Source organism: Microcebus murinus, chromosome 2, assembly GCF_040939455.1.
Source record: "Microcebus murinus isolate Inina chromosome 2, M.murinus_Inina_mat1.0, whole genome shotgun sequence".
NCBI lineage: Eukaryota > Metazoa > Chordata > Mammalia > Primates > Cheirogaleidae > Microcebus > Microcebus murinus.
In genome coordinates this window covers 74,104,381-74,122,086 of record NC_134105.1, presented here as the reverse complement: position 1 = coordinate 74,122,086, position 17,706 = coordinate 74,104,381, and the positions used below count along the sequence as shown (strand labels likewise).

Sequence of the window (17,706 nt, the reverse complement as noted above, 5' to 3'; positions counted from 1 at the left end):
TGCCTGTTGACTACTACTTCCTATTTCTACTTGTAATTCTCACTCTTCCTCCTATCCCACATCCTTGCCCAAGTATTCCTGGCTAAAATCATCAAGATTCAGCACCTGTCTGGCATTTGGTCCTACGTTAGGGTCTGAGTATCACCGTAGGGAAGAAAATACGCATGGATACAGTAATTTTCAATTTGATTCTTACGCCCAATGGCTAACTAACAAATGCAGAATATATTCCATCATTTAACAAATTCCTCCAAAAATCAAACTTTGAACTATAATATGTATGGATTGTTGGGAATGTTAAGTAATACAAAGAACAGATTCCCTTTTCTTAAGGACCATATAATTTCATAGGAGAAAAATGCATGTTCTAAGAGCTTTACAAATATTAATCCTCATAACAATGATACAGCTACTACTGTCATCCCATGTTATAGATAAGAAAATTGAGTACAGAGAGAATAATTTGCTCAAAATCACACAGCTAGTAAGTGGTGAAGCCAGAATCACACCCAGACAGTATGGCTCCTAATAATTACAATGTTGATCAAAGAATTCAAGAGAGTATGTGTTAAATACCATGGGAGATATAAGAGATACTACAGGAAATCAGAGAAGAAAGAAAAACTTCTTGCTGAGCCAATCAAGAAAAGTTTCAGAGAGGAATTATTTCAGCTAGACTTATAAAGATTGATAATGTTTGTATTCCAAGACATTTGAGAATAATCCCACGGACCCCATACTGGGATGTTACTCCACAAACCTCTCCCTTTTCCCTTTTTTAAAGCATCTAATCATGGTTAAACCTACTCTATCCCTTTAAAATAAAAAAACAAAAACTTGTCCTTCAATTACACAGCTCTTCCCTATTTCATTGTAAGCCCTCTTTAGAGAAGTCTGTACTCAACATTTTCAATTCCATAGCTCCTATTCAGTTAACTCTCTGCCTCCTGGAATCTATACCGATTACTCCCCTGACATGGCTTTTGCTAAGATCACCAATTACCATACAACTGCTAAATCTAATGGATATTTTTCAGTTTTGTTTTTTTTTTTTATAAAATAGAGGGAAAAGAATTAGTATGAAAGAATATATTGAAGGAGGAAGAATAGGACTAAATTATAAAGCAAGGCCCTGGAGAGATAACAGAACAGTAACATAGAGGGTATTATATTAGCAATGAGGAGGCAGAGAAGTCAGAGTGCATATGTAGAAAATAATGTTGAAGGAGATTCTGTTGGATGCCCTCAATTGTTTCAGTAAAGTAGGTTTAATTATCTACTATGTGTTGGGGGTCAGATTCAAGGTTTAAGGGGAGCAGAAAAGATCTGAATGTATCAGATAGTAAATAAAAACCAACAAAAAAAAAGTGAGCACACAGCAGAGAACAGGGCCAAAGGAATACAAAGAATGCAGGCTTGGGTTTAAATCCCAAATCTATATACCTAACCAAGTGTCATTGCTATGGGTAATATAGTACTTCCCCAGGGATGCCGTGAGGACTGAATTAAACGAGACAGCTTTGTGCCAGTGGTCTTATTTGAGAGCTTTCCCTGATAAAGTTCAGCAACCTAGGCATGAAAAGAAAGTATGACTGGAGCTTGGGAAGGTGCACATGGCAAAAGATTAAGGGGAAAGAATCTAGGATTGTTTGAGAGGACACTGTAATTGCGGATGTAGCACACAAGAAAACAAATGTAATAAGGCTCTGCCAACTCAGAAGAATAGAGCTAGGATAAAGACAGGAGGTCTAAATGAGGTGACAAAGCAGACTTGGGAGTGATAGCTGTAGATGAGATACAGATAGTGGTCAGAGATGGGAAGCTCTTATTTCAAGATCTTGGAGGCAGAATAGTTCCAAATAAGAATGAAGTCCAAGTGTGGCTGAATCAAAGGGTAATCAAAATGTAAACATTATTGTAAATTAGGAATACAATTTAAGACAGTTTTATGGGATATCCCCATCTACACAACTTGATCTTTTTTGAGAATTAAAGAAAATTCCATCTCTAAAGAAGGCAAGAGGACAATTAGCATATAGTAAGTGCTTACTATATGCTAGGTAGGTCTTTTTTTAATTGTGGTAAAATAACATAAAAATATATGTTTTTAGGTGTATAGTACAGTAGTATTAAGTACGTTTATACTGTGGAACTATCATCACCATCTCTCTTCAGCACTTTTCATCTTCCCAAACTGTGTGCTAGGTCGTTTTATACATTATTTCATTTAATACACAGTTTACAACTTTATTATTATAAATGAGGAAAGAAAGTTTTGAGAGGTTAAGTGACTTCTTAAGATCACACAGCTAACAAGAAATCTAGGATTTGAACTTGGGCCTGATTTCAAAGTCCAAGCTCTTTCCATGTTATGCTGCCTCTAATTAATGTTAAAATAAAGACCTCCCAAAAGTTGTAAGGACACCCCCTTTGCTTAATTCCTCTCATACAAACCCAATGTACTTTAAAAATTATTTTTCTCTCTTTTAATTTTTCTGAGAACTATACTCAACACTGTTTCTAGACATTAACTGTTTTATGAGTCACCTTAAATATCCTGATTCATAATCTATAAAATGAAGAAGAGTACCTGACACTAAAACAAACTAGATTTGAGTTTACTGAGGTATTAAGTGAAAGGTTCGATATAAAACTTCAGTTTGTTTTTGCTATGTGCTATTTCAGAAAGAATGAGCATCAAGGTACATTGCTCTTTCTTTTCTATCCTTTCTTAGATGAAATTCAAATTCTTTGTTAAAAGTGCCATTTCTGTTTGAGCTAAGTATGTTCTATACCTTTCTTCACAACTTATGTTGCCCTAGAGATAGTTCTTAGAAGCTCAATTTAAAAAACAAAAATAAGTAACCATCCTAAAAATATCTTTAAGGTGATTCTTCATAAATATTTTCACTGTATTTTCACTAAGGCATAAATTAGATAATTTTAATTTTAGCAAGGTACATCTAAAACTAGAAATAACGTATGCTCCAAATCTTGTAGATGTACATATATGTGTGGTATATATGTCACTTAGAATGTATATATTATAAATAAAACAACAGAACAACAGGCTACGATTATTCCCCTCTGTGGTGGAAATTTTTCAAATATATTTTGAGACATGTTAAAACCTGTTTCAGAAACCTTTTATTCTGTATACCAAGCAACAGAAGTGGTTGTTCAGGAAGAGGTTATAATTGTTCTGCAGAGGTTTTTGGCTTCCGCACCTCTGAGATTCTACTATGTTTATTGCCAAGAAGCAATGTGTGAAAATCCCCTACTCTGGGCCACATGATGGCGCTTTTAGCTCAGTCAGCATTAACCATTCACCCCGATATCATCTTTAAAATCATAATTTGATTTTCAATATTTGTCCTTCCCTCTTAGATTTGATTTTAGGCTACAATACAAAAAACTTCCCTCCTTCAAAGACTTGTCAGAGCCTACATTTAACCAAACAGGATTTATACATACAACTATACGATTATCTAAATGAGCACAATGTGTCAGAGTAGCAAAACTATATGTGGTCTGTTTCTGGTCACCAAGTGGGTGAAAAATTTCTAACTTACAACATGAGAAGTATCATACTGCGTCATGACCCAGACCATTCTAGGTCAGTGTTTTGTCTCTAAAAGGGTGTCAGGAGACATTTTGTGAGAAGCACTGCTACTCTCCATATTAAGGGTACACTCCAGATATTTTTTTCTTACCTTAAAAATGAAGCACTAGAAAACCTTCAAGGTCCTTTCTGACTCCAAACCTTGATAAAAGTATGGAGCTAGAATTCAAGAGTTTGTCTAAATCTTTCTTAAATCTATCTGTACCCCCAAGGTAGTGAGCTTACTATGGTATAAGTAATATCCTATAAATTTTAAGGGATAGTAGGTTTTAGTATTTTAGAATCTGGTAAATAAATTTATACAGGCATACCTCATTGTATTATGCTTTGCTTTATTGCACTTTTCAGATACTGTAATTTTTTACAAATTGAAGGTTTGTGGCAACTGTGTTGAGCAAGTTTACTGGTGCCATTTTTCCAAAAAAAAAATGTGCTTACTTTGTATTTTCTGTGTCACATTTTGGTAACTTATAATATTTCAAACTTTTTCATTATTATATCTGTTATGGTAATCTGTGATTGGTGATCTTTGATGTTCTGCTGGAATTGTTTTGGATGCCATGAACCAAGCCTAAATAAGATGGCAAATAATCAATATATGTCGTGTGTTCTGACTGCCCCACTGACTGGCTGTTAGCCCATCTCTCCCGCTTTCCTTGGGCCTTATTTCCTGAGAGACAATAATATTGACATTAGGCCAGTTAATAACTCTACAATGGACTCTAAGTGTTTAAATGAAAGAAAAGTCACACATCTCTCACTTTAAATTAAAAGCTAGAAATAATTAAGCTTAATGAGGAAGACATGTCTAAAGAGATAGCCGAAAGTTAGGCCTTTTGCACAACAAAACAATTAGCCAAGATGTGAATACAAAGGAAAAGTTCTTGAAGGAAATTAAAAATGCTACTTCTGTGAACATAAGAATGATAAGAAAGTAACAGACTATTACTGATAAGTAAAACAACCTATTACTGATATAGAGAAAGTTTTTTAGTGAACTTCTGGATGAAAGTTCAAACCAGCCACAATATTTCCTAAAGCCAAAGACTAATCCAGAGCAAGGCCTCAACTCTCTTCAATTCTACAAAGGCTGACAGAGGTGAGGAAGCTGCAGAAGAAAACTTTGAAGCGAGCAGAGGTTAGTTCCTGACGTTTAGGGAAAGAAACCATCTCCATAATGTGAAAGTGCAAGCTGAAGCTGCAAGAGCTGATGTCTTATAGAAGCTATAGCAAGTTATCCAGAAGATCTAGCTAAGATCACCAATGAAGGTGGCTACACTAAATAACAGATTTTTAATGTGGAAAAAAAGTCTTATGTTGGAAGAAGATGCCATCTAAGGCTTTCATAGCTAGAGAGAAGCAAATGCCTGGCTTCGAAACTTCAAAGGACAGGCTGACCCTCTTGTTAGTGGCTAGTGCAGTTCGTGACTTGAAGCCAGAGCTCATTTACCATTCTGAAAATCCTAGAGCCCTTAGGAGTTATGCTAAATCTACTCTGCCTGTGCTCTCTAAATGGAACAACAAAGCCTGGATGACAGCACATCTGTTTACAGCATGGTTTATTAAATATTTTAAGCCCACTGTTGAGACCTATTGCTCAGAAAACAAGATTCCTTTCAAAATATTACTGCTCATTGACAATGTACCTAGTCACCCAAGAGCTCTGATGGAAATATACAAGGAAATTTATGTTGTTTATTAACATTAATGCCTGCTAACACAGCATCCATTCTACAACCCATGAATCAAGGAGTCATTTCGATTTTCAAGTCTTATTATTTAAGACATACATTTTGTTAGACCATAGTTGCCGTAGTGATTCCTCTGATGGATTTGGGCAAAGTAAACTGAAATCCTTCTGGAAAAGATTTACCCACGATTCTAGATGCCATTAAGAAATTTGTGATTCATGAGAAGAGGTCATAATGTCAACATTAACAGGAGTTTCGAAGAAGTTGATTCCCAACCTCATGAATGACTTTGAGAGGTTCAAGATATCAGTGGAAGAAGTCACTGCAGATATGGTGGAATATCAAGACAATTAGAAATAGAAGTGGAACTTGAAAATGTGACTGGATTGCTGCAATTGCATGATAAAACTTGAATGGATAAGGACTTGCTTCTTATGAATGAATGAAGAAAGTGGTTTCTTGAGATGCAGTCTATTCCTGGTGAAGATGCTGTGAACATTGTTGAAATGACAACAAAGAATTTAGAATATTCCATAAACTTAGTTCATAAAGCAGTGGGAGGGTGTAAGAGGACTGATTCCAATTCTGAAAGAAGGTCTATCGTGGATAACATGCTATCAAACAGCATTTGATACAGATAAATCTTTCATGAAAGGAAGAGTCAATCAATACAGCAAATTTCATTGCTGTCTTATTTCAAGAAATTGCCACAGCCAACCTGACCTTCAGCAACCACCACTCCCATCAACACTGAGGGAAGACCCTCCACCAGCAAAAAGATTACAACTCACTGAAGGCTCAGATTATTGTCAGCATTTTTTAACAACAAAATAATTTTAAGGTATGTACATCATTTTTTTAGATGTGATGCTACTACACACTTAATGGACCATAGTATAGTGTAAACATAACTTTTATATGCATTGGAAAACTAAAAAATTCATGTGACTTGCTTTGTTGCAATAACTTCATTGCAGTGGTCTGGAACCAAACCTGCAATATCTCCAAAATATGCCTGTACTAGCTTTCATAATAATGTAATAAAGACTAAATTGAGTCAAATTCAATATTCTCTTTCCAAATACTACATAAGATCATGGTATCAAAGATGTCAAAACCTCCCTGGTGGTCTAGTGGTTAGGATTCGGCGCTCTCTCTCAAAGATGTCAAGTTCAGATTATTCAGGACATAACTCTAAAACATCCCAGGCTGTTCTTTAAGATTTAAACACTTTGATCCAGTCCTTTATCAGCCTTCATCTTTACAGACTAAAGAGTTCAAATTATTAAAGTCAGTAACTCTATTCTAAATTCTTTAATGAGGCAAAGTTTCCTATAAGGTAGTGTTTCTTTAGTCTTATGACGATAGTTTTAATTTTCACCATTTTTATAAAAAGGCATTTCCTTATCTGAAAACTTTCACTATGGTAGCAGTGACTAATGACACAATTGACTTAGAAGTGTAAAACATTAGAACTAAAGGGAACTAAGAAGGTTACATGCAATTTTCTCCTTTTACAAATGACGAAGCTGAGACCTAGTGCTGAGAAGCGACTTTCCTATAGTAAAACAACTAAAAACCTGAGCTAGAGCCCAACAAAACCATGCTCTTCAAACTGTAGTCAGGACTAATCAATTATATGGGAGGGTGCCAGCATTTTAGAAAAGCAACAGAGTAGAAAATATCAAAGGCATTTCATACAATGAGGATAAATATTGTTTCATAAAACTTTTTTATCAGTTACATACATACACTGGATCATAATGTAAAAATACATTTATTATAATGATCAAAAAGTTTAGAAGTCATTGCAATAAGATATCTAATTCTTTGACTGGATTTTTAAAATTTATTCTTATTTTAAAATTATTAAAATTACTATTATGATGTAATTTATTATTATGACTTACTATAAGCTAATAAAAATATATCTGCATTAAATACTAAATGCTGCCAATTTAAACCCATTTTTAGCCAGGCACAGTGACACACGCCTATAGTCCCAGCTACTTGAGAGGCTGAGGCACGTGGACTGCTTAAGCCCAGGAGTCTGAGGTTGCAGTAAGCTATGAGGACACCACTGCTCTCTAGCTCAGGCAATAGATAAAGATCCTGTCCCCCAAAAAATAATAAAAAAAAAAAAGATCAGTTTTGAATGTTGTACCCCATACCATAAGTGAACAGACTTTCTTTAAAATATCACATTTCTGTAGAGCTTAAATGTGTGATAGGTAGACAAGCTTTTTAAAATACCAAATTCTAGAATTCTGACCCTTAGCACACACTTGGAAAAAAAAAATCAATCTCTGTGAAAAAACAGCGACCTCTAGTGGATTAGGTAACACTGGCATAATCCCTGCCCCTAAGAATTTAGAAATTAAAGTAACACTGATTCATCCAGATATAAAAGATACTGGTATGATTATAAACTTACAAGCATTCTATATATATAGATATATATATGTATATATATATCTATATATATATTTAAGGGCTCTAGTTACGCTATACAATGGGACAAATGTATATTTATAGATTACTCACTAGTTTCTTCTAATCAAGTGGAATATAATGAATAGAATCTTAGTCTCATTTAGAATCTATCTATCACTAGCTTTAGAAATTTACTTAATCTTTCTGAACTTCTTTAATGAAGGGGTTGAATTAAATCTAAGGACCCTTTTAGCTCTTTAATTATGATTCTTTCTTCTTTTTCTTTTTTTTTTTTTTTTTTTGAGACAGAGTCTCGCTTTGTTGCCAGGCTAGAGTGAGTGCCGTGGCATCAGTGTAGCTCACAGCAACCTCAAACTCCTGGGCTCAAGCGATCCTCCTGCCTCAGCCTCCCTAGTAGCTGGGACTACAGGCATGCACCACCATGCCCGACTAATTTTTTCTATGTATATTAGTTGGCCAATTAATTTCTTTTTTATTTATAGTAGAGACGAGGTCTTGCTCTTGCTCAGGCTGGTTTCGAACTCCTGACCTTGAGCAATCCGCCCGCCTCGGCCTCCCAGAGTGCTAGGATTACAGGCGTGAGCCACCACGCCCGGCCTGATTCTTTCTTCTTTATTTCATTGTGTAAATCAATACCAGATTTAGTTCTGCTCAAAAAATGTGAGATGGCTCCTCAGTTCTTGAGTATGTACAAAACTTAGCCTGGTCCCTTGTTACTTGCCTATCGTTTTCCCCACCATATACCCTTTTATTTCAAGTGGGCCAATGTTTAATACCTCAACCCATTCCCATGAATTTATTTTTTCACTTTTGCTTACAGTTTCTCATTATGTAATGTCCTAGCCTTGCTAATTTACATTACAGGTTCCCATTAAAGTCTATACGAAATTGTTTCACTCATGTATTTGTTCTGCCATCCCAATGATTGTTAAACTCACACACGCACGTGCGTGTGTGTATACATACACGTAGCCTGCCAGATACTAAACACATATACTGCACACTCTGAATGTAAATTAAATTAAGTTGATTAGTTTAGATTAGAGAAAGAAAGGCCATTTTCATCTTTCTTTTTTAGTGAAATAAGTAATGGTACAAAGATAAGGTAAAATTTCAAGAACCACAAAAAATGACAGGGCTTCAAGCTCTGGGAAAAAGTAGGCATTCTGAATATAGGATGGTTAAGATTTTATGAAAAGGTTAGAGGGAAGAACTCTAACCTTAAAATTAGCTAAAGGAAGGACCAATAACAATGTTTAAAGAAAACAGACATGGCAGGAAAGGTGGATTAATAAATGGTTTTGAAGCAGTTGAAGTAGATATGAGAATGGCACAGAGTGTTAAATTTAAGAAGTAAGAATCTTTGGAAGCAAAGTTAAGTATAACCTAGGAAACACTGGTGGTAGTGGGGATTGAACATGTTGCTGACAGAGGGCAAAGGAGGCAATGGGCAACTCTGTTGAAAGAAATATTTAAAAGGAGGAAAAGAGAGTGATAAGTAAAAGGGTGCTGTTAGCTTTGACAATGCCACAATCTTTTATCTTCTAAGCAAGAAAGCTGCCAGGCTGGTAGTGAAATGATGAACAATTTAGTCATTATGTTTAATTCAATTAACAAAGGTCATAGGGTAGTATGTTTTACATATGCTAAACCACACAGGATTGGCAGGCAGAGGTGTCTGCCATCAAAGGTACTGTCATCAGTACGACTGATGTTAGTTGAATTAAGGGTGGTGTCATATCACCTTTGTATCAGATAAGACTTTAGGGTTTATTTTGGTTTTTTTTTTTGAGGCAAAGATCTTTATTTAATCTGCATCTCATTGTGTTTAACTCATTATGTTTATTTAGCATACATCCTTTCCTATAAATATCACTGCCTTGTGTTATAATATTCTCTTTTAAACACAAATTATTTATTACCTCATTAAGCCTTTGGAATTTCTAGACAATGTTTAATTACCTCAACAATTTTTGTCACCTTTGTTATATTATTATGCCACTTCACCCTCAAAAAATGTTTTCGATTTTAGCATATAGTAATGTTGCAAGTGTTTAAGTATTTCCCAAGAGGCAAAACCCTAGGAATGCCTACAAACCTTTTTTGCAAAAAAAAAAAAAAAAAAAGACTTTTTAATTGGCTTTAAATTTATAAAATATTATACTGATTTTAATAAAGATCAAATGAATTAGTAACCTGAACTTTTTAACCTTAGTAGATAGTTTCCTCACAGCTAAGTGAGTTTACTAGAATCCCAAGACCCAGTATCCTCTGAAAACATTTAACATTCTTACTCCAGGATTATTATATTATCAGGATTCATAGACATTAATGGCATAGTAGAAAACCAAAGTTAAAGTTCTGGTTTTGTGATTAAAGCTAAAACAGCAAATAAATAACATTTGTATGTATGAATTTTCTGACTTTAAATGTAAAATCCTTAACAGCTATGCTTAAAATATAACCATTTCTCCACAATTAAAATGTATAAAATGACAACATTCTACAGAAAACTAGACCTACTCTCAGCCTATCTCAAAAAGCAGAAAGAAATTATTAGAATATCCGAACAAATGTATATACATAAATGATTTAAATTACCTCTCTTCATCTCGAACCCACACTGGAGTTTTTGGAATTTGTGCTTCAAAAAACTTAGATGCTTGATAACAAAAATTGCTGCAAAAAGACTGAAAAGAACATTTTAAAACTAGTTTATTTTTTTCTTATTGTGAAATAACCTATATACAAAAGAGTACATAAATGTATAGTTCAAACCATAGAAAACCTACTAATCTACTCAAGGTAAGAAATCAGGTATAGTACCTTTGAAGGCCTCTATGTGCCCCTTCCCAACTGCACCGCCCTCCACTTCCCTCAGAGGTAACCTCTACCATGTATTTGGTATTAATCATTCCCTGGCTTTTCTTTAAGCCTTATAAAACATATTATCCAATTCAGCTTATTTTTTAAGCTTTATCTAAATGGAATAACATTTTTATATATTCTCGTCTTCTTTTGTTCAAAATTGTTTTTTAAGATTCATTCATGTTGTAGCTTATTTGTTTTGTATATTACATTCCATTGTGTTACTATATTACACTTTACTGATTATTGACAATTGAGTTTCTAATTTTTTTATTACAGAAATGTTACTATGAACATTTCTTTTACAATTTTTTAAAAATTGTGGTAAAATATACATAAAAGTTATCCTCTTAACCATTTTCAAGTATATAGTTCAGTGGCATTAATTACTTTCACATTGTTGTGCAACCATCACCGCTATTCATCTTTATAACTCTTTTCAACTTATAAAACAATACCATAGAACAATAACTCCTCATTCCCACCTCCCTTAGTGATCATTCTATTTTCTGTCTCTATAAATTTGACTACTTTAGGTATCTCATATAAGTGGAATCACACAATATTTGTCCACTTGTGCTGGCATATTTCACTTAACACAATGTCTTCAAGGTTCACCCATCTTGTACATGTGTCAGAATTTTCATTTTTTAAGGCTAAATAATATTCCATTGTATATTATGTGTGTATATAGCACATTTTGTTTATACAGCTATAAGCATTCTTATACATATATAATGGTGCACATGGGTAAGAATTTCTTTAGGGTATATACCAAGAAATAGATATATTTGGTCATATAGAATGTGCAAAATTGACTTTATGAGATAAATGCCAGTTTCTCAAAAAGGTGGTAACATTTTTTTATCCCCACCAGCAGTATAAAGAGTTCCTAATGCTGTCAGAATTTTATAATTTCGCTATTTGGGGACTGTGAAAATGTGACTCAATTGTGTTTTTATTTGCTACTTACCTGATTACATTATTTTTTCATATGTTCATTAGCCATTCAAATTCCTTGTGTAAAATTTTTCTGTGTTTTTCTTATAGATTATATATTCTAGATATGAATTGTGGTCAGTTACATGTGGGGAATAAAACTTCTTATGATTTGTGACTTATCTTTTCACTTTTTTAGAAACTTCTGATGAACAAAAGTTTTACATTTTAATGTAGGAATATTTATCAGTTTTTCCTCTGTAGGCTATAATTTTCTATCTTATTTAAGGAAGTCTCTCTACCCCAAGTTTATATGCTCCCATATTATCTTCAAAAAAGTTTATCTTTTACATTTAGGTCTTTAAACTACCTAAAATTGAGATAGGGGTCAATATTCATTTTTTTCCATCTGGATAAATAATTGTGCCAGTACAATTTATTGAAAATTCCATCCTTTCTCCACTTATCTACGATACTCCCATTGTCATGTATCAAGTGTCCACATATGTGGTGAGTCTGTTACTGGCTCTCTATTCTGTTCCATGATTTACTTGCCTAGATTTGTGCCAATATGCATTTTTAGTTTTTCAATGTTCAAGTCTTATCTAAAGCTTAAGTGAAGAACTTTTTAATATGGTGACTGAAATATTTACCAAAAACTCCCAAACTTTTAACATGGCTATTTTCTTTCTAATAGGTAAGATTTTTTTTTTTTGAGATAGAGTCTCGCTTTGTTGCCCAAGCTAGAGTGAGTGCCGCGGCGTCAGCCTAGCTCACAGCAACCTCAATCTCCTGGGCTCAAGCAATCCTGGTGCCTCAGCCTCCCGAGTAGCTGGGACCACACGCATGCGCCACCATGCCTGGCTAATTTTTTCTATGTATATTAGTTGGCCAATTAATTTCTTTCTATTTATAGTAGAGACGGGGTCTCGCTCTTGCTCAGGCTGGTTTTGAACTCCTGACCTCGAGCAATCCGCCTGCCTCGGCCTCCCAGAGTGCTAGGATTACAGGCTTGAGCCACAGCGCTCGGCCTAACAGGTAAGATTTTAAACAGTTATTCTTAGAATCCTATGTAGTATCATTAAAAATTTACTATCACATTGAAAATAGCTCTTAAACTTACCTTTCTTTCAGTAATATCATAGACTTTATTGGTTTTGGTAGAAATTTTATATTTCTGTTTTGGTATCTAAAGAAAAGAAAGTACAGTTTACTAAAGAATCCAAGTAATAAATATGAACTTTATGAGATTAAGTCATTTACATCATACCTTTGGCCAACCCACATTAGTTAATAATGACCTCAGGTTTCATTCTTTATCTTACTACAAAGTATTTTGCTAAATACCTATATATATAAAAATATATTTTTTAAAGTAGTTACTTACAATTCCCAGCCTCTTCTGACATAAAGGATAACCACAGAGTTTGACAATAGAACGTTCGTCCACGACATCTCTGTAGTGAGCAGGTGAGATGAACTTCGCCTATAATGAAATAAGAGGAGTATTTCCTCCCAGATTAATGGAAAAGTTCATTTATCAGCTCTCTAATCCTCATCTCTCTCATCTGAAAACATAGGGTTAACAATATTACCTACTGCATAAGTTTGAAGTCAGAATTGGAGGACAAAAAAAAAGGAAAAGCACTTAAAGAAGGGCTCAACATATAGTAAGCATTCAAAAAACATTAGTTATTACTAAAAACAAGAAATTCTGCCACAGGGGACTATGCATCTTTGTAGATTATATAGTTTATGAAATAATTCTAAGACAGGAGGAGAAGTGTTACTATTGCTATACCAAAGCTAACTGATAATATCTTTTATTTTTAAAAAAGTATTATTGAAAAAATGAAACCACATAAAGTAATATAACTTTACCTATTTTTAAAAGCACAATCTTAAAAAACAAAGTATTTCTAAGGTGTCATTGTGACTGCTAAACAAATATTGGGCAAAATCTTCTGACTTCTGAAAAAACGGTACAGAATGAGTACAGGTGAGGAGATGGTTATAAGGTAACACCAAATATTTTCCTTTGACATCTTCATGTTCAAATAATCTCAATTCTTGTTTTATAACTTTGTGATCTTTTTGAACAATTGTTTTCTGTCTTCATTAGACTGAAATACTTTTTATTGAGAGTGATATAAGTTTTTTGTTTCAAATGAAGCATACATGTATTTGGTTTGTTTCTGTGTTCTTTGGTATCATCATAAATGTAGATTCTAATGTAGTTACCTATATCATTTTAAATACTGTCATGTTCATATTCCTGTTCAGAAAAATCTCTGAACCACATTAAGAATTATTTTTACAATAGAAGTTCTGAGTCATAATTTTTTCTCCTAAGGATTATAAGGATATAAAAGAAATTTCCATTCAAAATTTTAATGCAATAAAGCTGTTTAAAAATACAAAAAAATTTAATACACAGTATATTCTCTTGTTTTATGTTAAATCATAAATGATCTATATTTCAGGTTGGGTTTTTTTTTTTTTTTTTGAGACAGAGTCTCGTTCTGTTGCTGGGGCTAGAGTGCCATGGCGTCAGCCTAGCTCACAGCAACCTCAAACTCCTGAGCTCAAGCAATCCTCCTGCCTAGGCCTGGCCTCCCAGAGTACAAGGATTACAGGTGTATTTCAGGTTTTTAAAATGTCAAAATTAATGGAATTAACACTAACAAAAACAATAATCTTCTGTTAAATAGTATAACATAGAATATAGAAAACTGACATTGTGATCACTAGTGCAAACTGAGGAAAATCAAATGATGTTAGTAGACTGGTTAAAAGAGCTACAACTAAGGGGTCAAATATACTTATTTTTCTTTTTCCTTTTTATTTTTGACTGATAATAATTACATGTATTTGTGGGGTATGTGACATTTTGATGCATGCATATATTGTGGAATGAACAAATCAGGCTAATTAACATATCCATTACTTCAACATACTTCAGTTCTCTGTGGTGAGAACATTTAAAGTCCACTCTTGTAATAATTCTGAAATATACATTATTATTAACTATAATCACCTTGCTATGTACTAATATTTTTTCATTAGTGCATTTTAAGGTCATTATACAAGGGATGCATGATAGTTGATTATTTTTAAATGCTCAAGTTATATAGCATTTTGCCTGCATCTAATGACTGAGAACAGATTCAAAGATTTTAATAATGCAAATAAATTTCATGTTATATAGATTAAAAGATGTTATACTACAAAACTAGTAATTTGTCAACACATACACACTCCATTAGGAAGTCTTCTGTAATATTCTCTTCTAAAAGCTGTTCAACAGTATGTAGAGCTTTTCTCTCAAACTCAATCTTCTTTCTCACAGCTGCTTCTAGTTCTGCTTTCCTAAAATTTGAACAAGATAATCTAATTATAAGCATTATCATGGCAAATACTCCATATTTTAAAATAAAACATAAATTTAAGCCACTATTTTGCCACTTACATTAAATTTATATTTTTTAATGCTGTTACTTTTGATCCAATACTTTTCAAAATGGAAACACTGCTATTTGTTGCACTATATACATAGAAATCTGTCATAACGATTATTGCTGGGGCTCAGAGCACAAGGAAGCACTTAGAGATTCCCATAGAAAAGAAAATGAAGTGGAATTTTTTGGCCAGTTACAGTTTATACTCTATCATACCCAGGTATACATAAAAAGGGAGGCTTTTCTTTTGATAAGGAGCCAGAAAACAGTATAGATTCAAGAAAAAAAGGTGACTTTGGCTGTTCTTTTAAGTAAAAATTTGTGTCAAGTCCCAAAAGTTAACTGATGGCCTAGTTTGACAGTACAGAGTCACATTTGTAAAGAAGTGTTTAATTTTGTTGTGAATTCTTGTTAAATAACTAAATTGATATGATTGTGTGGTTTAAGAAAATAAAAATCTTCCTAGGATGGCCTATCCTTGTCATCAGTGGGACTCTTGTCAGCCTTTGCTGGCCCCTACATATAAAAGCAGAGGCCATCTGATCAAACATAGGACAGTGATTTCATAATCACTGTTGTAAAAACAGTTAATCAGATAAAACAGTTCTGTTGTTTTATTTATAATATACACATTCTAAGTGACATATATACCACACATATATGTACATACATCCACAAGATTTGGGGCATAAGTTATTTCTAGTTTTAGATTTACTTTGCTAAAATTAAAATTAATAATCTAATTTATGCCTTAGTGAAAATACAATGAAAATATTTATGAAGAATCACCTTAAAGATATTTTTAGGATGGTTACTTATTTTTGTTTTTTTAAACTGAGCTTTCAGGAACTATCTTCAGGGCAATATAAATTGTGAAGAAAGGCATAGAATATACTTAGCTCAAACAGAAATGGCACTTTTAACAAAGAATTTGAATTTCATCTAAGAAAGGATAGAAAAGAAAGCAATGTACCTTGATGCTCATTCTTTCTGAAATAGCACATAGCAAAAACGAACCGAAGTTTTACATTTTTTTTTACTTTTTTTTTTTTTTTACCTTTTTTTTTTACCTTTTACCTAATACCTCAGTAAACTCAAATCTAGTTTGTTTTAGTGTCAGGTACTCTTCTTCATTTTATAGATTATGAATCAGGATATTTAAGGTGACTCATAAAACAGTTAATGTCTAGAAACAGTGTTAAGTATAGTTCTCAGAAAAATTAAAAGAGAGAAAAATAATTTTTAAAGTACATTGGGTTCGTATGAGACGAATTAAGCAAAGGTGGTATCCTTACAACTTTTGGGGGTCTTTATTTTAATATTAATTAGAGGCAGCATGACATGGAAAGAGCTTGGACTTTGAAATCAGGACAGTGATTCTCAATCCCAGTTGCACATTAGGATCACCTGAGATTAAAAAAAAAAAAAAGTTCTATGCCTAGGTCCCATTACAGGCTAATTAAGTGGGAATGACTGAGGACATGGCCTAAGAAAATACATTGGTATTTCCAAGATAATCTTACTGTTCAATGGGGTTGAGAATCACTGACATAGGACTAAATATCAACTCTCTTGGTGATTTATTTGCTTTTTTCCTGCACTGGTTTTCACTTGCTTACCAGAATTACCTGTGCTGGCCTCCTGGACCTTAACCCAGCTCTCATATTTGGACTTAGAATGTGCTAACCTTTTCTTCCTATTTACATCCAAAACTTTAGATTCTAATTCCTTGTCTGGAGCAGTATGTTTTACAAAAACTGATATGGAGGACTGACAAAGTTTTGCCAAAAATTAATTTTGCCGTTTAGGGCAAACAATGAATTTTGCAAGTAACACCTATTCACACAGGCCATTTTATATCAAAGAAGTATAAAAGATATGAACACAGATTAAATGGCAGTTTTTTACATTTAATACACTTAGCTTCATGAAAAACTCATTTTTCTCAGGTTGCTGCCTACCAGTAAAAGCTATGATCAGTACATAACCTGCATTAAGCAATTGCTGACTGAAGACGACATCAACTGCCTCAACCTGCAGTAACAGCCAGTCTCATTTTAATTGATAAATATAGACAGCTGCATTCCATGGACAGCACTGTCTCATTGCTGTCCTCTGTCCCAAATCACGATAGGCAATGTGGTACACAAAAGCAGTTCTCAAACTTTTTGGTCTCAGGATTCCTTTAAACTCTTAAAATGAGAGATTGTACTTATGTGGATTATATCTGTCAATATTTATCATATTAGGATTAAAACTGAGAAAGTTTTAAAGCATTTATTAATTCACTTAATAATTAACCAAATATATGTTAGTAACATTTTTAAATGAAAAAATTAGTGAGAAGAGTGGAATTGTTTTATATTCTTGCAAATCTCTTCAATGTCTGTGTGTGTGTGTGTTTTTTTTTTAAGAGACAGGGTCTCACTCTGTCACCCAAGCTGGAGTGTGGTGGCACAATCATAGCTCACTCTAATCTTGACCTTCTGGGCTCAAACAATCCTCCCATCTCAGCCTCCTGAGAAGCTGGAACTACAGGTGCACACCACCACACCTGGCTCATTTTTCTTTATTTTTGGTAGAGACAGGTTCTCCCTATGTTGCCCAGGCCGTCTCAAACTCCTGGGCTCAAACAATGCACCTCAGCCACCCACAGTGTTAGAATTACAGGTGT

At 33.7% G+C, this 17,706-nt stretch overlaps 1 protein-coding gene across 1 annotated transcript in view; it reads right to left on the bottom strand.

Moving 5' to 3' along the window:
• The window catches only part of RPAP2 (RNA polymerase II associated protein 2), an 83,588-nt gene that overhangs the window by 62,680 nt on the left and 3,202 nt on the right, over positions 1-17,706 (bottom strand). The window contains exons 3-6 of the mRNA XM_075999838.1: positions 14,829-14,943; positions 12,962-13,060; positions 12,698-12,763; positions 10,369-10,457 (exon numbers count right to left, since the gene is read on the bottom strand). Of these exons, the coding sequence (XP_075855953.1) occupies positions 10,369-10,457; positions 12,698-12,763; positions 12,962-13,060; positions 14,829-14,943 (369 nt within the window). The remainder of the gene's footprint in view (positions 1-10,368; positions 10,458-12,697; positions 12,764-12,961; positions 13,061-14,828; positions 14,944-17,706) is intronic.